General features: G+C 48.8%; 1 protein-coding gene across 2 annotated transcripts in view; it reads left to right on the top strand.

The window, feature by feature from the left end:
* DPYSL2 (dihydropyrimidinase like 2) overlaps window positions 1-15,616 on the top strand; it is a gene marked incomplete at both ends in the record, with an annotated part of 102,018 nt that overhangs the window by 70,835 nt on the left and 15,567 nt on the right. For both annotated transcript variants that reach the window (XM_080709862.1, XM_080709863.1), the window contains 5 exons: window positions 5,566-5,730; window positions 8,921-8,982; window positions 9,496-9,576; window positions 10,072-10,140; window positions 14,310-14,430. In XM_080709862.1, coding sequence (XP_080565988.1) covers window positions 5,566-5,730; window positions 8,921-8,982; window positions 9,496-9,576; window positions 10,072-10,140; window positions 14,310-14,430 — 498 coding nt within the window. The remainder of the gene's footprint in view (window positions 1-5,565; window positions 5,731-8,920; window positions 8,983-9,495; window positions 9,577-10,071; window positions 10,141-14,309; window positions 14,431-15,616) is intronic.

Below are 15,616 nucleotides of genomic sequence, written 5' to 3'. Positions count from 1 at the left end.
TACTGGCATCACAGGAAGTGAGCTTTTGAAATTTCTTTATTTTTGCCAGGTGAGGTGGTATGATGATACACCTGTGATCCCGGTACTTGGGAGGTGGAGACAGAAGCCTCTCAGGTTCGAGGCCAGCCTCAGCCACGACCTCTTAGCGACTTAGGGAGGGCCACCAGCCTGTTTTTAATAAGCACTCAAGGCAGCTCTGGTATGTCCTGAAATTCAGGGGACATAACGCAAGGTGATCTGCTCGCCCCTCAGGATTGGGGGTCGTGGGGTCTGTCGCTGGTTTGAGAGTGTCCTCTGAGAGTAATCCAACGGGCCGGAGATAGCCTGGAGGTAGAATGCCACTGGGTCCAATCCCCAGTACCAAAAAATTAAAGATAATTTTTTTTCCTCATGAAAGTTCAAGTGCTGGGGGGATAGCTCAATGATTAGAGTGCTTGCTTAGCGCCGTATGAGGCCCTGGATTCCATTAAAAAAAAAAAAAAAAACAAGAATAATGGAGGGGAACTTTACCACCAGATATTAAAGTGTATGAAGCAAGAAGCTGCTATATTTAGTACTGACAGAGATAAACAGAACAAAAGAAAAATAGTCTAGGGGTAGAGCCTGGGCTCGTTTCTCTGTTATGTGGGTATATATCTAAAAATATTGTTAAGTACTTTATCTAATAACACTAATATTAAAACATTTTTAAAGCCATCATAAATCAATGGGGGGGATGCTTGTTCAATAACCAAGTGCTTGTGGATCTTGGCATCAGAAACACGTTTTCTCCTCCTGAGAAAGGATTTGTTTTGTAATCCCAAAGGAAATAGATCTGCTGGACATATCAGGCTTCCTTATTTATGTAGGCTGGAGAGCTCTAAATGCGGCCAGTGTAGAAGGCTAAATGTTATCTATACATACATGTACACACACATACACACACGCACACACACGTGCATTTACACCGATATACATATGTATGCACACTTACATGTGAGTATTCCTGTCTACAGGACTTATTCTTGGTTTTGTTTTTGGCCTACCATTTCCTCCTTCTCCTCTTCCTCTTCCTCCTCCTCCTCCTCCTCCTCCTTTTTTTGGCTGGGGATTAAGTCCAAGGACATTCTACTTCTAAACTATACCTCTGGCCTTATTTTATTTTTTATTTTGAAACAAGAGTCTTGCTAAGTTGCTGAGGCTGGCCTCAAACCTGTGATCCTCCTGTCTCAGCCTCCCAGTCCTGGGATTCAGGCATGCGCTGCTACGCCTGGCTGTGTGTTCCTTCTTTTATCATTATTTTATTTTTATTGTCACTTTATTTGGTACTAGCGATGTATTTAACCCAGGGGCATTCTATCTCTGAGCTACACCCCCTACCTTTTTTAGTTTATAAAATTTCAAATCAGTTTAATTAATCGATTAGTTAATTAATTAGTTACTTTTGTGGTACCCCAGGGCATTCTACCTTTGCGGTAGCCCCTAGCCCTATGTTATTCTTTTATTTTGAAACAGAGTCTCACTAAGTAGCTAAGGTTTGCTGGGGGAACCTGTGATCCTCCTGTCTCTGGGATAATAGTACTGGGATTAGAGGCACGTGTTACTGTGCCTAGCTTCTTTTTTTAAATTTTGAGATAGGATCTAAGTTGCCGAGGTTGGCCTCAAACCCATGAGCCTCCTGTCTCAGCCTCTCAAGTCTTGGGATTACAGGCATATGTCAACAGGCCCAGCTTCTCCTTTTTTAAGTATCTCTTAGAGCCACTTTAAAACTTTTTGGGAGGAGGTGGGCTATGAATAATTATATAGAATAAAACCCAGTATGTAGAAACATGACTCAGAGGAAATAGCAAAGTCAAGCAGGTTGATTTGGGGGCGGATAGTGGTGGTGATTAGATGTGATATCCATGTTTCCGACAATTTTCTATCTATATGAATTTTTTAATCTAAAGCAAAATTATATAATCAGAAAAATGTTTTCTTTAAAGAAAGCAGTTTTTTTCTGTGCCCCGTGCCATCTGGTGAATGGAGTGCCCTCTGGCAGGTGTCTTGGGCTTGGGTAGGGAAAACTCCCTGGCTCCAAGAGAGTCCAGAGGGGTCTTTGCTTCCAAAGGCTCGGCACCTGCATATTCCTGAAGTGTGGCTTCATTCAACTGCACGTCAGAAATGCTCAGGAAAAAAGAATTTTTTTCCAGAAGTTCCAAAAACCAAAACTGAAACTCACCTCAGACCATGTACGAATGCAGAATCCAGGCACATGAAGTGGGGTGTGGGCACTGGGTTAGGTATTAGAAGTGTTCTAGAGAGAAGTTAAAGTATATGGGAGAGCGCCTTGGTTGTAGAGTACGTGCCTAGAGACCCTGGATGCTCTCCCCAGCACAACAAAGATGTGCGCAGGCTCCACACGATTCTGCCATTTGATATAAGGGATGTGAGCCTCTGTGGATTTTGGTTTCCTGGGGGCAGAGGCCTGGAGCCAGGGCCTCACAGACACCAAGATCCTGTGCTGTGGGGCGTGGGAGCTGAGAAGGACCAATTTCTGGAGCTCTGCCGATATCTGGGAGAGCTCTGAGAGATTTATATTCTTGTGTGTGTGCCTGGGGGAGGTCAGGGAGCAATTTGTGATGCTCATATGGAAATTATTGTAAACAGTGATGCAGCTGTGGGGTGGTGACAGCTACCCCGAGGAGGAGGAGGACACGGAGGGAGGAGAACACGTTTCCAGAGAGGAGGCACGGCCTCAGGTGGAAAGGGGCTGGGGTCAGAGAAGTGGGAAGCCTCAGGGTGGCCATGGTGGACCAGATCTGGAGAAACCTTGGGGAGGAGTTTGCAGTTGACTAGAGGATACAAGCAGGAGACCAGTGGCATCTGATGAAAGGTTTTAGAAGATCCATGGGCTGTGGGGAGGGTGGGAGAAGAAGCCGGGGTGGGGTGGGGGACGGCCACAGAGACTGTCCAAACTGATTGCCTCAGAGTGATGTTGTTTTTATTTTGGGGCAATGTGGGGCACAGTGTAAGAAGAAAAAAAATCAGAATTTTGTTGGAATTCCTATGTTAGCATATGTGTGTGTGGGGGTACTGAGGATGGAATGCAGGGGTATTATACCTCCGAGCTATACCCCCAGCCCTATTTTTTATTCTTTATTTTGAAACAGGGTCTCACTGAGTTGCAAAGGGCCTCACTAAGTAGCTGAGGCTGTCTGCGAACCGTGATCCTCCTATCTCAGCCTGGGATTACAAGCGTGCAACCCCCATGCCTGGCCAATGTTAGCATTTTACCAAAGAAACAGGCTTGCACTTAATATGTTTATCATTTTCTGCTGTCCTTAGATAATGTTATCATATTAGATGCCAGATATGTATATGTACCTGTTCAACTACATAGGCTAATATTTTATACTAATATTTACAAATACTTAAAAAAAGAAGATTCTGTCAAAAAGAAAATTTAGCACAGTTGGACATATTCTTTAATTTTTTTTCAGGTGGGCGTGGTGGCACATGCTTGTAAACCCAGCATTCGAGAGGCTGAGACAGGAAGATCACGGTTCGCAGCCAGCCTCAGCTACTTAGTGAGGCCCTTTGCAACTCATTGAGACCCTGTTTTAAAACAAAAAAGAATGAAAAATCAGGCTGAGGGTGTAGCGTGGAGGTAGGGTGTCCCTGGGTTCCATTCCCAGTACTGCAAAAAAAATTTATTTTTAATTAACGCATAGAAGTTGTACACACTTCTAGGGTGCCCCGCGGCATTCAGTCCATGAATGCGATTTGTCATTGTCAGATCAGAATTGCTCATGTATCAGACGATCCTATTTCTGGCATATATAAAGCCCAGCTCAGTTGATCACAGTTCAGCAGCATCTGCGAGATTTGATCCATTCCAGAAATCTGAGCTCACTAGCATTGCCTCGGCTGCCATTTTCTTAGCTCACAATTGCTTCCCTGGGTATAGAAATTCTAATATTTTATTTAAGAGGAATGGCTCATTGTTTTAGGTATCTGGAGTCCTGGGCTTGATCTTTATTGTTGCATAAGGTTGATTTAACCTTGGACAAATCATTTTCTGTACAGAAGATGGGTGATTTGAGCCAGGCATGGTGGAATATGCTTGTAATTCCAGTGCTTGGGAGGCTTAGACAGGAGGATCACAGGTTCAAGGCCAGCCTCAGCTATTTAGTAAGGCTCCCTGCAACTTAGTGAGAAACTGTTTCAAAATAAAGAAGCTGGGGGTATAAGTTGGAGGCATATGCCCCTGGCTTTAATCCCCAGGACTAAAGCAAAAAACAAAAAACAGTGGATGATGGTTCTAATAAAGCTCCCATCATCTTGGTGGTTGGGTGAGAGCTTCCCAAGACCAAGGAAAGATCATGGCATCTGCAAAGGCCCTGTGCTGGAAAGGGAGCAGGCTGGTGTAGAAGCCAGAAAATGGCCTGTTTAGCTGGGAATCATAGCAGAAGGCAAGGATGGTTCATGTCACAGTGTGGAGGTAGATCAGGGCCAAGCTGGGCATGACCTTATAGACCTTGTTGGGACTTGAATTTTTTTTTTTTTAATCCATGTGGTGCTAGGGATCGAACCAGGGATGTTCTATCTCTGAGCCACACCCCCAGCCCTATTTTATTTATTTATTTGTTTATTTATTTATGTTTGAAACAAGGTCTCACTAAGTTGCTGAGGACCTCATTGTGTTGCTGAGACCGTCCGTGAACCCGTGATCTTCTGGTCTTAGCCTCCTATGTACTGGAATTATAGGCATGCCCCACCACACCCGACTACGGGGACTTTTGTCTTTATATATATTGTAGGAGGAACCCAAGAGGGTATTTAAATCAGGGAAGTATATAAGGTTGACAGTTATGCCGTTTTCATTTAATCCTCACAACACATGTGTGGGCCGGGTAATATTGTCCCCATTTTGAACCAGCACGGAGATTAAGTAGTTTGCCCAAGGGCACCTTGTGGGTAAATGTTGGACCCAGACAGCAAACTCAGGGCAGCCCGAGTTTGTGGTCCTTTGTTCTTCGTATCAGCCTACCTCAGTAAGAGTATAACAACAACTGCAGCTTTGAACTCTTAAGATGAAAGATTTCCCTTAAGTTACAGCGTGGTATTATGCTGCAGAAACTCGAGCACTCATAAGAGAGCGGGATGCCCGGGCGTTTGGAAGGCCCAGCCTGCATGGCTGCGTTCCAGCCCCTGGAGTGCCTTGCCGTCTGGCGGGGGCGTCTCACGGCAGCTATCAGCACAAAGAAGGGTTTGGCTCCTCTGACCGGCCATGTGACTCTGGCATTGTCCATAGGGACTCAATGTCCGTGAAAATGCGCCCCAGGTTTCGGGGACTTTGAGCTGGGAAATCAGATCTGGGCCGTTCATGCATGGTTTCGCTGGAGCATCATCGCGGGCCAGGTCTCTCCTTTCTCCCTCGCGAGCTCTTAGCTGGCTTAAGTGCATTCCTAGGTGCTGGCTGTGGAGATCAATGTCTCACAGAGGAGCCCTCGGCGCCTAAGCCAGGCTCAAGTGGGAAAACACACCTGCCGGTGCGGCCCGTGAGTTTCTCGTGGGTGACGACGCCTGTGTGTTCTCTTCCAGTTGACCATGTTGTTCCTGAGCCTGGGACCAGCCTGCTGGCCGCCTTCGACCAGTGGAGGGAGTGGGCTGACAGCAAGTCCTGCTGTGACTACTCTCTGCATGTGGACATCACCGAGTGGCACAAGGGCATCCAGGAGGAGATGGAGGCTCTGGTGAAGGACCACGGTAGGTGGCACTGCCCCAGCGCCTTCTGCCGATGTGGCCGTTTTAGTCTAGAAACTGGCACAGCTCTGGGGAGAGAGGCTCTGTGACTAAAGCCTCCTGTGTCTGTCCCACTCCAGTGCCTGTCCCCAGCAAGAGAGGGGGGGGTCTTTGGGCCCCATGGTTTCCAGGGATGGCAGCCATTCCCAGGGAGGCTGGAGGAATCCTTCCCTCAAGGTGCCTCTAGGAGTCTGTCCGCAGGAGCCTCAGGGGGTTGGCTGGGGAGTCAAACCACCTGGTCCTCCTGGTTCTCTTTGAGCTTGGCTGGGGACCAGATGTCTGGGGTCATCTGTTGGCCTCGTGGACCATGAAGCACCTGTTGATTTAGGAGCTCAGTGTGCTGTAAGTGAAATGGCTGTAGAGAGGTGTCTTGGGGTGTGGGTATGGGGGATATCCAAAGACACAGTACAAAAAACTGCAGAACGGGAAGCGAGGGTTTCAGGTTTCTTTCTTTGCCCTTCCACAGACTAACTGCATGACCTTGGGCAAATCACTTATTTTTTATGGGTCTCAACTTTTAAAATTAATTAACTAGTTAATTATTTTTGGTATTAAGGACTGAACCCAGGGGCATTCTACCTCTGAGCTACACCCCCCAGCTGTATTTTATTTTTATTTTGAACCAGAGTCTTGCTAGGTTAATGAGGGTTTCATTACTTGCTGAGGCTGTCCTTGAACCTGCGATCCTCCTGTCTCAGCCTCCTGAGTATTGGGCGTGTACCACCATGATCGACTTAATTTATCTGTTAAACATAGTTCTGTTGGTGCATCATAAGTGTACATCATAGCCAAGTATAGAATCGTAGGAACATTAAGCACACAACACTTGGTGTGTTTCTCTCTGGATCTCGATATTTTTTTCAGTACTGGGGATTGAAGGCAGGGGCATTCTACCTCCAAGATACACCCCCAGCCCTATTTTTTATTCTTTATTTTGAAACAGGGTCTCACTGAGTTGCAAAGGGCCTCACTAAATAGCTGAGGCTGTCCTCGAACTGTGATCTTCCTGTCACAGTCTCCCAAATTCTGGGATTATAAGCGTGTGCCACCACACACGGCTTTTTCTTTATTTTATTTTTGCGGTACTGGGGATGGAACCCAGGGTCATTCTACCTCCGACCTACACCCAAGCCCTATTTTTATTTTTATTTATTTATTTATTTATTTATTTATTTATTTATTTATTTATTTATTTATTGGTGGTACTGGGGTTCCTGGAAGCCCTTCTACCTCCGGGCTACACTCCCAGACCTATTTTTACATTTTTATTTGGAAACAGGGTCTCCTAAGCCAGCGCGCGCGGCTGGCTTCGAACCTGCGCGATCCTCCTGTCTCTGCCTCCCAAGCGCGGGGATGACAAGCGTGCACCACCACGCCCGGCGTTATTATTATTATTATTTTTTTTGAAACAGGGTCTCACTGAGTTGCAGAGGGCCTCCTCACGCGAACTCTGGATCTTCCTCTCTTAGCTCCCAAGTACTGGGATTACAAGCATGCAATACCACGCCCAGCTTCAGGTCTCAATTAAGAACAAACAAACAAACTTTCATGTGAGGATATCAGACTAAGATGTCTCCTAAGATTCTTTCCAGCACGAGGGTTCCACAAACAAGAAAATGGGTGACCTTTGGCTTTTTTTTTTTCACTTTTGAGATTACCCAGACTCCAGTAGGTTTCATGTTCAATACTTAGACTGCATCGCCTCTAAGCCAGGCCTGAGGGTTACCATGGCAACCGTTGCCTGGCAAGGAGAGAAGGGCCAGGACGTCCAGAGGCATTTAACTCAGGCGCTTCCAGCACCCCAGGTGGCTTGAATTAAGCTCCGAGGCTGCAAGGTTGTCAGGATGGTTGTTTAGAATGGTGATGGATGTTGGACAGGGATGTTTGGTCTGGTGCCTCGGGAGGCAAGCACTCCAACAGGAGAGGATGAGCTTCATAACATCTGCGGGTCGAACTAATGGACCTCATTAAAAAAAAAAAAAAACTCACTTTCTAAAAATTGGCATGGAGAGCAGTCTGCTTGCCAGAGAAAAGACAGCTATTGCTGATCTTCACAGACAGAGAGTTCTAATTCATTGTCTTGTTAAAGCCACAACAGTCTTGTTTGGGGGCAGCTTTTTTAAAAAAAATATAATCATGGAGCCGGGTGTGGTGGCGCACGTTTGTAATCCCAGCATTCGGGAGGCTGAGACCTGGAGGATCACGGTTCGCGGACAGCCTCAGCTACTTAGTGAGGCCCTCTGCAACTCAGTGAGACCCGGTTTCAAAATAAAGAATAAAAAATAGGGCAGGGTGTTTAGCTCGGAGGTCGAATGCCCCTGGGTTCCATCCCCAGACCCACACACACAAAAAAAAGAATAAAAAATCGGGCAGGGGGTGTAGCTCTGAGATAGAATGACCCTGGGTTCCATCCTCAGTATTGCAAAACAACAACAACAAAAATGTAATGATGGTAAAATTTACATCATATGAAACTTATTATTTTCACCATCTGTCAGTATCCAGTGGCCTTAGGCACATTTATATCATGCGACCGTCACCACCATCCACCTCCAGAACTCTTCGTCTTGCTAAACTGAAAGTTCATGTACATTAGACAGTGGCTCTGTGCACCCTTCTCTCCAGGCCCTGGACTCCAGTCTCTGTGGGTTTTAATGCTCTCTGCCCCACACAGGAGTGGAATCATGGAGTACTTGTCATATTGTGACTGGCTCATTTCATGTAGCAGTCTGTCTCCAGCGTTCTTCCCTACAGCATGTGTTAGACTTTCCTTCCTTTTTAAGGCTTAATGATACTCTGTTGCACGTGTGGGTGACACTGTTTATTCATCCATCAGTGGACACTTGGATTGCTTCTGCCTTTTGGTTACTGTGAATAACACTGCCTTGAACATGGGTGTATAAATACTTCAACTTTTAATTTTGAGATCATTTCAGACTTACTGAAAAATTGTAAGAATACTGAAAAAAAGTTCTTGTGAACTGTCTCCAGATTCGCTGTTTATATTGTATCCCATTTATCATTTCTCTCTCTCTTCACACACACACACACACACACACACACACAGAGTATTACTTTCTTATTCCCTTCCAGATAATTTGGCTTTATCTATTGCAAGTCATGTCTTCACCTCTCTATTTTATCTGTCTTTTAGGGGTAAATTCCTTCCTTGTGTACATGGCTTTCAAAGATCGCTTCCAGCTAACGGATTCCCAGGTAAGAACATCAGCCTTTCTGAAGAGGCTTTGTGGCATCTGGAGTGTTCTGGCCACCTCTGCTCTCTAGGAAAGCATTCTGTGTGTGCACATCCCTTGCCTTTGAGGGATATGGCTGGGCGGAGTCGTTTACTGATGTGATTTATACAGGAGGGAGCGTGTGAGCCCAGTGCCCCGATCCCAGCGTCCAGCAGGCTGTGGGTGCAAGTCTTGGAACTGCGTGGCCAAGCGGTGCACCGAGAGCCCCTCCAGCAGGCCTGGTGCAGAACCGGGGGTCACCCCTTAGCCTCTCACCTCCCATAGGGTCCATTTGGCTTTTGCTGCTTCTGTGAACTGCGGACAGGTCTTCCTCTGTCAGAAGGGGCCAAAGACATCACCCTCGGGAAGGTCGAGAGAGCCCAGGCCTAAGAGAAGCCACTGAGCGGCACCACTTCTCATCCTGACAGGGAGAGGGTTTCCTGGTGACCGGGAAGGTTCAGGTCCGTGACTCTGATCCCACCCTCTTCTCTCTCAGATATACGAAGTACTGAGTGTGATCCGGGACATTGGTGCCATCGCCCAAGTCCACGCTGAAAATGGCGACATTATTGCAGAGGTAAGGGCTGTCTTTACCATTTCTTCTTCCTCTGGGGAGTGACTTTGGGAGCTGGATACACTGGTGGGAAACCAGAGGGTTTGGTGTCCCCGTGCAGGGGCTGCCATGTACTATGCATGCCAGTTATATGCATGCCAGTGATATGCATGCCTTGGTCCAGGGAGGCCGTTTCTGGGTGCTGCAGTCCAGCCACCTGGGTGTCTTGGGAGTGCTGACTTACACCCCAGACCCCTCACGCTTTGGCCAAGGGCCGGAGTGCATTGGCTCCCTGCATCACCGGGCAGCTGAGCAGTTTGGGGAGGCTGTCACTGATCCTCCCTGGGCAGGCAAGACTGGGAATGAGTGGGGCGGTGGACTCTTACCTCTTTACGAGTGCTGAGTGGCCAGCAGTCAGTTTCACATCTTCCCCGAGCCACTCGGTGTGCAGGTTTCTACCTGTCGAGCCGCCTGAAGTCCAGCATCCACCGACCACCTGGCTTTCTTTATACATTTCAGGAACAGCAGAGGATCCTGGATCTGGGCATCACGGGCCCCGAGGGACACGTGCTGAGCCGGCCTGAGGAGGTGAATGTCTGCAGATGGGGTGTTCCTCGAAGCTTGTAGAATCTGCCTCATGGTTATTGAGAATGGAACCTCTCTGAGGCAGATTCTGGTCTTTCTGAGAAGCCGTGGGCAATGTGTGTGTATGTGTGTCTCTACATAGGCAACGTGAGGTGTTAGACTGAGCCCCGGGGGAGAGCAGCATGGCTCATGTAGCCTGGAGCTTCCTCTCTTAATCTCTAAGCCCTTTCTTGGGTAGACACAAAGAGTCTATTTTGGCCAGCACCCTCACAGCCATAATCTAAAGACCTAGAGGAAAGAAGATCTATTTTCTTACGGTTTCAGGTTTAGTCCATGTTAGGCCGGGGACCACGGATCTCAGGCCATGGCGGTGGGAGGCGGAGAGAGGGACAGATGGGCTCCTCACATCATGGTGGCCAGAAGCCAGAGCGTGAGCCGGGGGAGGAGGGACCATATATAATCCTCAAGGCCGCAGCCCCAGGGACCCTCCCCAGCCACACCGTGCTGGCCCAGGCCACCACCCAGATAAATTATTTACGATGGACTTGTCCACTGCTGGGATTACAACCCTCATGACTCGTTTTATCAACTACAAACACCAATTTATGAGCTCTTCAAGGGGCTTCTATATCTAACTTTAACTGTCCTTGATTAGTGTCCTGCAGTCTAGGTTTTAATGCTTCGTAACTTACAGCCAGTCTCCACAACACGGGATTGTGCATCGCAGACCTCCTCTACATCTCTAAAACACGTTAGGGGATTTGCACATTTTTTTCTTTTTCCATGATAACCTGAACAGGGCGCAGCATACTGCACATGGTTTGGTGGGCAGAATCTTTTACCGTTGTGGAAGGAACATTCAGAGTCCTGGTTGGCACAAAGGCTGAGAGTCGGCGCTCTGGGTGGTCAGGTGTGGGAATCGGAAGGGGTAGAAGGTCTGTTCTTATTTAGGCGATGGAGAATCTGTTGTTCTCAAGTAGCAATTCTAGCCTTTAGCCGCTTTTCAGAAGTTGGTTTCTTAGTGAAACCAGTTGGGCTGTTGAAGGTCTAAGGGGTGTTGTAGCAAAACCGGGCGCAGAGAGCCAGAGGGGGGAGCCTCGCGGAAATGGACAGACATTCTTCTTTGCCGATGGAGGAGGAGTAACAGATGTCAAGGACCTGGAGTGTCACAGTCAGGATTTTCCTTCCAGGAACAGGTGGAGGGGGAAGGTGCTTGAGAGGAGGGTGACCAAGGGGCAGGACACAAACCACGGAGCGTGAGAGTGGTCGACGGTGCAGAACAGAACAGCAGGAAGAAAGCCCTCCTGGGTCCACTGGATGGGAGAGGCCCATCAGGGAGTTCCTCTGGCCAGAGAAACTAAAACCATTTGCACAGGATGCTTCCCAAGGCTCGGTCACACTCAGAATTGCAGAGTCCCCAGCAGGTAATGTGAAGGCTCCCCAGCAAAGCAGGGACACACCAACCAGGGGTATTGTTTCTTGGAAATGGCTCTTCCCCAGAGTAATTCCACCCTAGGACAGCTGGGGAGGGGACTCAGGAGCGTAGGGGCAGGAAGTGCGGTCCAGTGGAATTGAACTCCAGCCCCCGCCTCCAGCTGTGCCTTTGGTGGCTTTTGGGGATTATTTTTTTTTCCTGTTTGCCAGGAGGGGTCTGTTGTGTGTTAAACCCTGAGTGGGCGATCGAGAGAATGCATTATGGAAGCCTTTGGAGCACACTTGAGCATCGCGCTTCAGTGAGGGGAGAGCCTCAACGTGGATGAAAGAGCAGCCAGTGACCTGCACCGCTCAACGAGCAGTTTGAGCGCCATAACACAGGACTCGTATTTGAATTATCCAAAGCATCTTCTTGCCATTCTGTGCCTTTCTTCCCAACATACCATGTGAGGCTACCCGGCAGGATTTTTTCCCTGTTTTTTTTTTTTTTTTTTTTTTTTAATCGAGAAGGTGGAGAAGGAAACTGGAGCGAAATCTGGAAATGACCTGTGATGGACAAGTGCATTTCGATTGGGGGCAGTGCCAGGCCCCAAGGGAGAGCAAGATGAGAGAGAAGTGGTCCTTTCTGCGGGGGACCCGCGTGAGCTGGGCAGAGAGAGGCAGCCAGGAAGTAGATCTGTAAGACAGAAAAGTAGTCGTCTGTGATCGAGGGGCAGCAGGAAGACCCTGGCATCTGGGGAGAAAGCGAGGACTCTGATTAGCCTTTGAAGAATGCTTCACAGAGGAGGGACTTCCCAGTGGGGCGAGCCAGCATGGTGACTTGGGTCTGCAGGGAGCCAAGGGGGACAGGGCTCTTCAGGGTGTGCAGGGTACTGACAGTGCTGTGTGTCTCTGGACTGGTTGCTTCCCTCTCTGGGCCTGCTATTACCTCATCTTTAAAATTAGAAGGTAGGAACTGAATGACACCCCCAGATTCCTGAGAACCCTATAAGGAAGCAAAGAGATTTTTTTTTTTTAAAAACTATCAGACTACTTTCATAATATTTTAAAGGAATATTTTTAGAGTTCAGTGTTGTGTAAAATAGGATATGGTATGTATCAGAGACACACATAACACAGCAGAGTCAGGCACTCTGGGTGGGACAAGGAGAGGAGAGTGTTTATTATTATTATTATTATTATTATTATTATTAGTCTGAGGATGGAACCCAGGGGTATTCTACCTCTGAGCTATACCCCCTGCCCTATGTTTTATTCTTTATTTTGAAACAGGGTCTCACTGAGTTGCGGAGGGCCTCACTAAGTAGCTGAGGCTGGCTGTAAACTGTGATCCTCCGGTCAGCCTCCCGAATGCTGGGATTACAAGCCTGCGCCCCCATGCCTGGCTTGAGAGAGGGGTGTAAATGATCTCCTCTTCCAAGGAGCTAACATGTTAGTTGAGCCTCCACCCAGTTCAAGGCCTCTTGCTGGCTAGGCCAGGAGAGGGTGTGACCCAGCAGAGCCATGCCTAGGGAGGGCCCTCCTTCAGCAATCCCAGGAATTAAAAACATTTGGGTGTTTAATGAGCATGTTGGAGGGCCATTTGCTCTGCGTGTGGATTTCTAGACACCCCTCTTCACGTAGCTGGCGCCAAGTAGGCACCTGTGGACAAAGCGGCCAGTGCGCCTGGCTAGCTGAGCAGTCAGGGTGGCCAGGGGACCCCAAGGCCAGCCCTGGTGGGTGCAGGTTTGGCAAAGTGGGCTGGCTCCATTGGAAAGGTATCCGCTCTGTGGAATCCCTGGCTTAAGTACCATGGACAAAGTGAGGTCATTTATTTGTGCAGCCAACACTTTTGAGCACCAACTGTGTACCAGGCACTACATTGGGAATGTTGGGGGTAAGGCCCTGAGGAGGCACCGAGGAGCAGGACCACTCCATCCCTCCCTCCTGGGAGTGCGTGCCAGTGACCTGCTAGGATTCAGGGAGGAAGCCATTGACTCTCTGAGATCTTACCTGCCATTATCAACTCACATGGCTCTTTCTCCCATAAGATAAACTCCGTCTGGGCAGTCTCCCCAATTGGGGGGATTCAGCAGTCCTCACTGGGGGTCTTTGACGTACCTTTCATTGAGGCAGTAGATTTAAAGGGCCAGATGGCTTCTTGGGGCAGTTCCCCCATCTTGGGCTGATGGTCGTACCAGGCTGTGGCTGGCTAACAAGAGCGGGCACTCCACATACTGGGCGCTTGGTACACACAGCTGCCGCGGTCTGCCCTGGGCCTGATTCCTGTGAGGTTGCATTGTTTGGGGGTGATGCTGGCTTCCTTCTTGAGCATCTGACAGCAGCCAATCCCCAGAGTTGCATCACTGATGCCTGATCCAAGACCATGAAGAATGGACATTGGGAACTGAGATGAACCAGTGGCCGGCCGTAGTGGTTCTCAAACATTAGCAAGTATAATGGCCACTGAAGGTTGTTATGACCACATGGCTGGGTCCTGCTTCCAGAATTCTTGGTTCCTGGTCCTGGGGGCAGGGCCTGGGAATCCATGGTTTGCAGACCCAGCTAAGGCACATGTTACCTGCTTGCTGGCTATACTCTGAGAAGAGTCAGGAAGGAGGCATCCCATCATTGTAACTGTCTCGTATTGACTGCCGCTGGGTGCCTCTCAGGGCAGCACCTGCCTTCCGGTGGGTGGAGGATAAAGCTGGGGGCTGGGAAGGTGGGCTGAGTTTTCAAGCCCAGCTGCTGTCTTGCAGGTGGAGGCCGAAGCTGTGAATCGTTCCATCACCATTGGCAACCAGACCAACTGCCCCCTGTACATCACCAAGGTGATGAGTAAGAGCGCGGCCGAAGTCATTGCCCAGGCCAGGAAGAAGGGTGAGCGTGGCAGGCCGGGCCCCCGGCTCGGGCAGGTTTGGTGGGGGAGGGCTCCTTTTCCGACCCTCATGCCAAGTGGACCACTTTCATCATGTTCCAGCATTAACCTAATTACAGCCCAGCGAGGCAGGAGCTCCGGTTTCCGTCCTTTGTTCCACCGCTGCGACCTTGCTTCTATCTATTTAAAGCCCAGGTTGGTGGGCAGGCATCCCTCCTCCCCCTACCTACCCCCAAAGAAAAGATAGATTTAATTTGATGCCGTCTAAATAAACTAGGGACATACACGGGGTTACGTCCATTTCCATTTGCCGCAAAACCCTTCTTGCAAAAGAATGTGTCTCCCCTCTCAGGCTGGTGGTGGTTTCTGGTGGGGTAAGTCAGAGAGTCTTATCTTGCTCAGATACAGTCCTGTCCAGGCTTCTGGTGCTGGAGTTACTCCAGGTCCATAGGCTGTGGCTGCACGCAGGGCTGGCTGCTTCCTGCTGATTACTGGGGACCCATTGAGAGGGTTACTGGAAACTAATTCTCTAAGTGCCTCTTCCAGCGCATCCCTGAGGGGATGTTCGTGGAGCCTCATGTATTATGCACGCGGCGGGGCCCTCTTGGCACCTCCGTTGATGAGATGCACTTGGCCTGGGGCGCTGTGTGTCATGTGGGCTCCACGTACAGAAAGTCTGAGGGCGTAGAGTTGACTTTGAGGGTGGGTCTTAGTCTGATCTGACATGAGTGTTGTCCAAGGGCCCCCGGCTTTCTTCCTTTCTCCATTATTTCTGTGCCCTTTTGTCTCTGTGTCTCTTCATGCTGTGTTTCTATTTCTATTTCTCTCTTGATGTAGGCTTATCTTTCTCATTCTCTTTCACTCTGTCTCTCTCTCTGTTTTGTTGTCACAAGGCTCTGTTTCTATTTCTTGGTGGGATCGGATCTATGTGGATCAAGGAGGGCTGTGGGTTTTCTTTTTCCACTGGCAGGAGATTCGGTACAAGGACAGATTGCTCAGTGACCGCTGAGTCAGTGTCCCAGGAGATGATGACTTCCAGTAGGACGCAGTGTGTCCAGGCATCATTCCTGGGCACTCTCTGCAGCTCTCAGGGCGTCCATCAAATGGTTGCTGCTCTCTGTATTCTTGGGAACCTGCCCTCTTCTGGCAGCTTGAAAGAATTGCCTTTGGAAGTAAGAAAGCTTTTAC

The sequence above is a fragment of the Muscardinus avellanarius genome (genome assembly GCF_963383645.1).
Source record: "Muscardinus avellanarius genome assembly, chromosome: 14".
NCBI classification, from domain to species: domain Eukaryota; kingdom Metazoa; phylum Chordata; class Mammalia; order Rodentia; family Gliridae; genus Muscardinus; species Muscardinus avellanarius.
The sequence above is the reverse complement of the archived record's forward strand: the minus strand, read 5'-3'. Positions and strand labels throughout refer to the sequence as shown.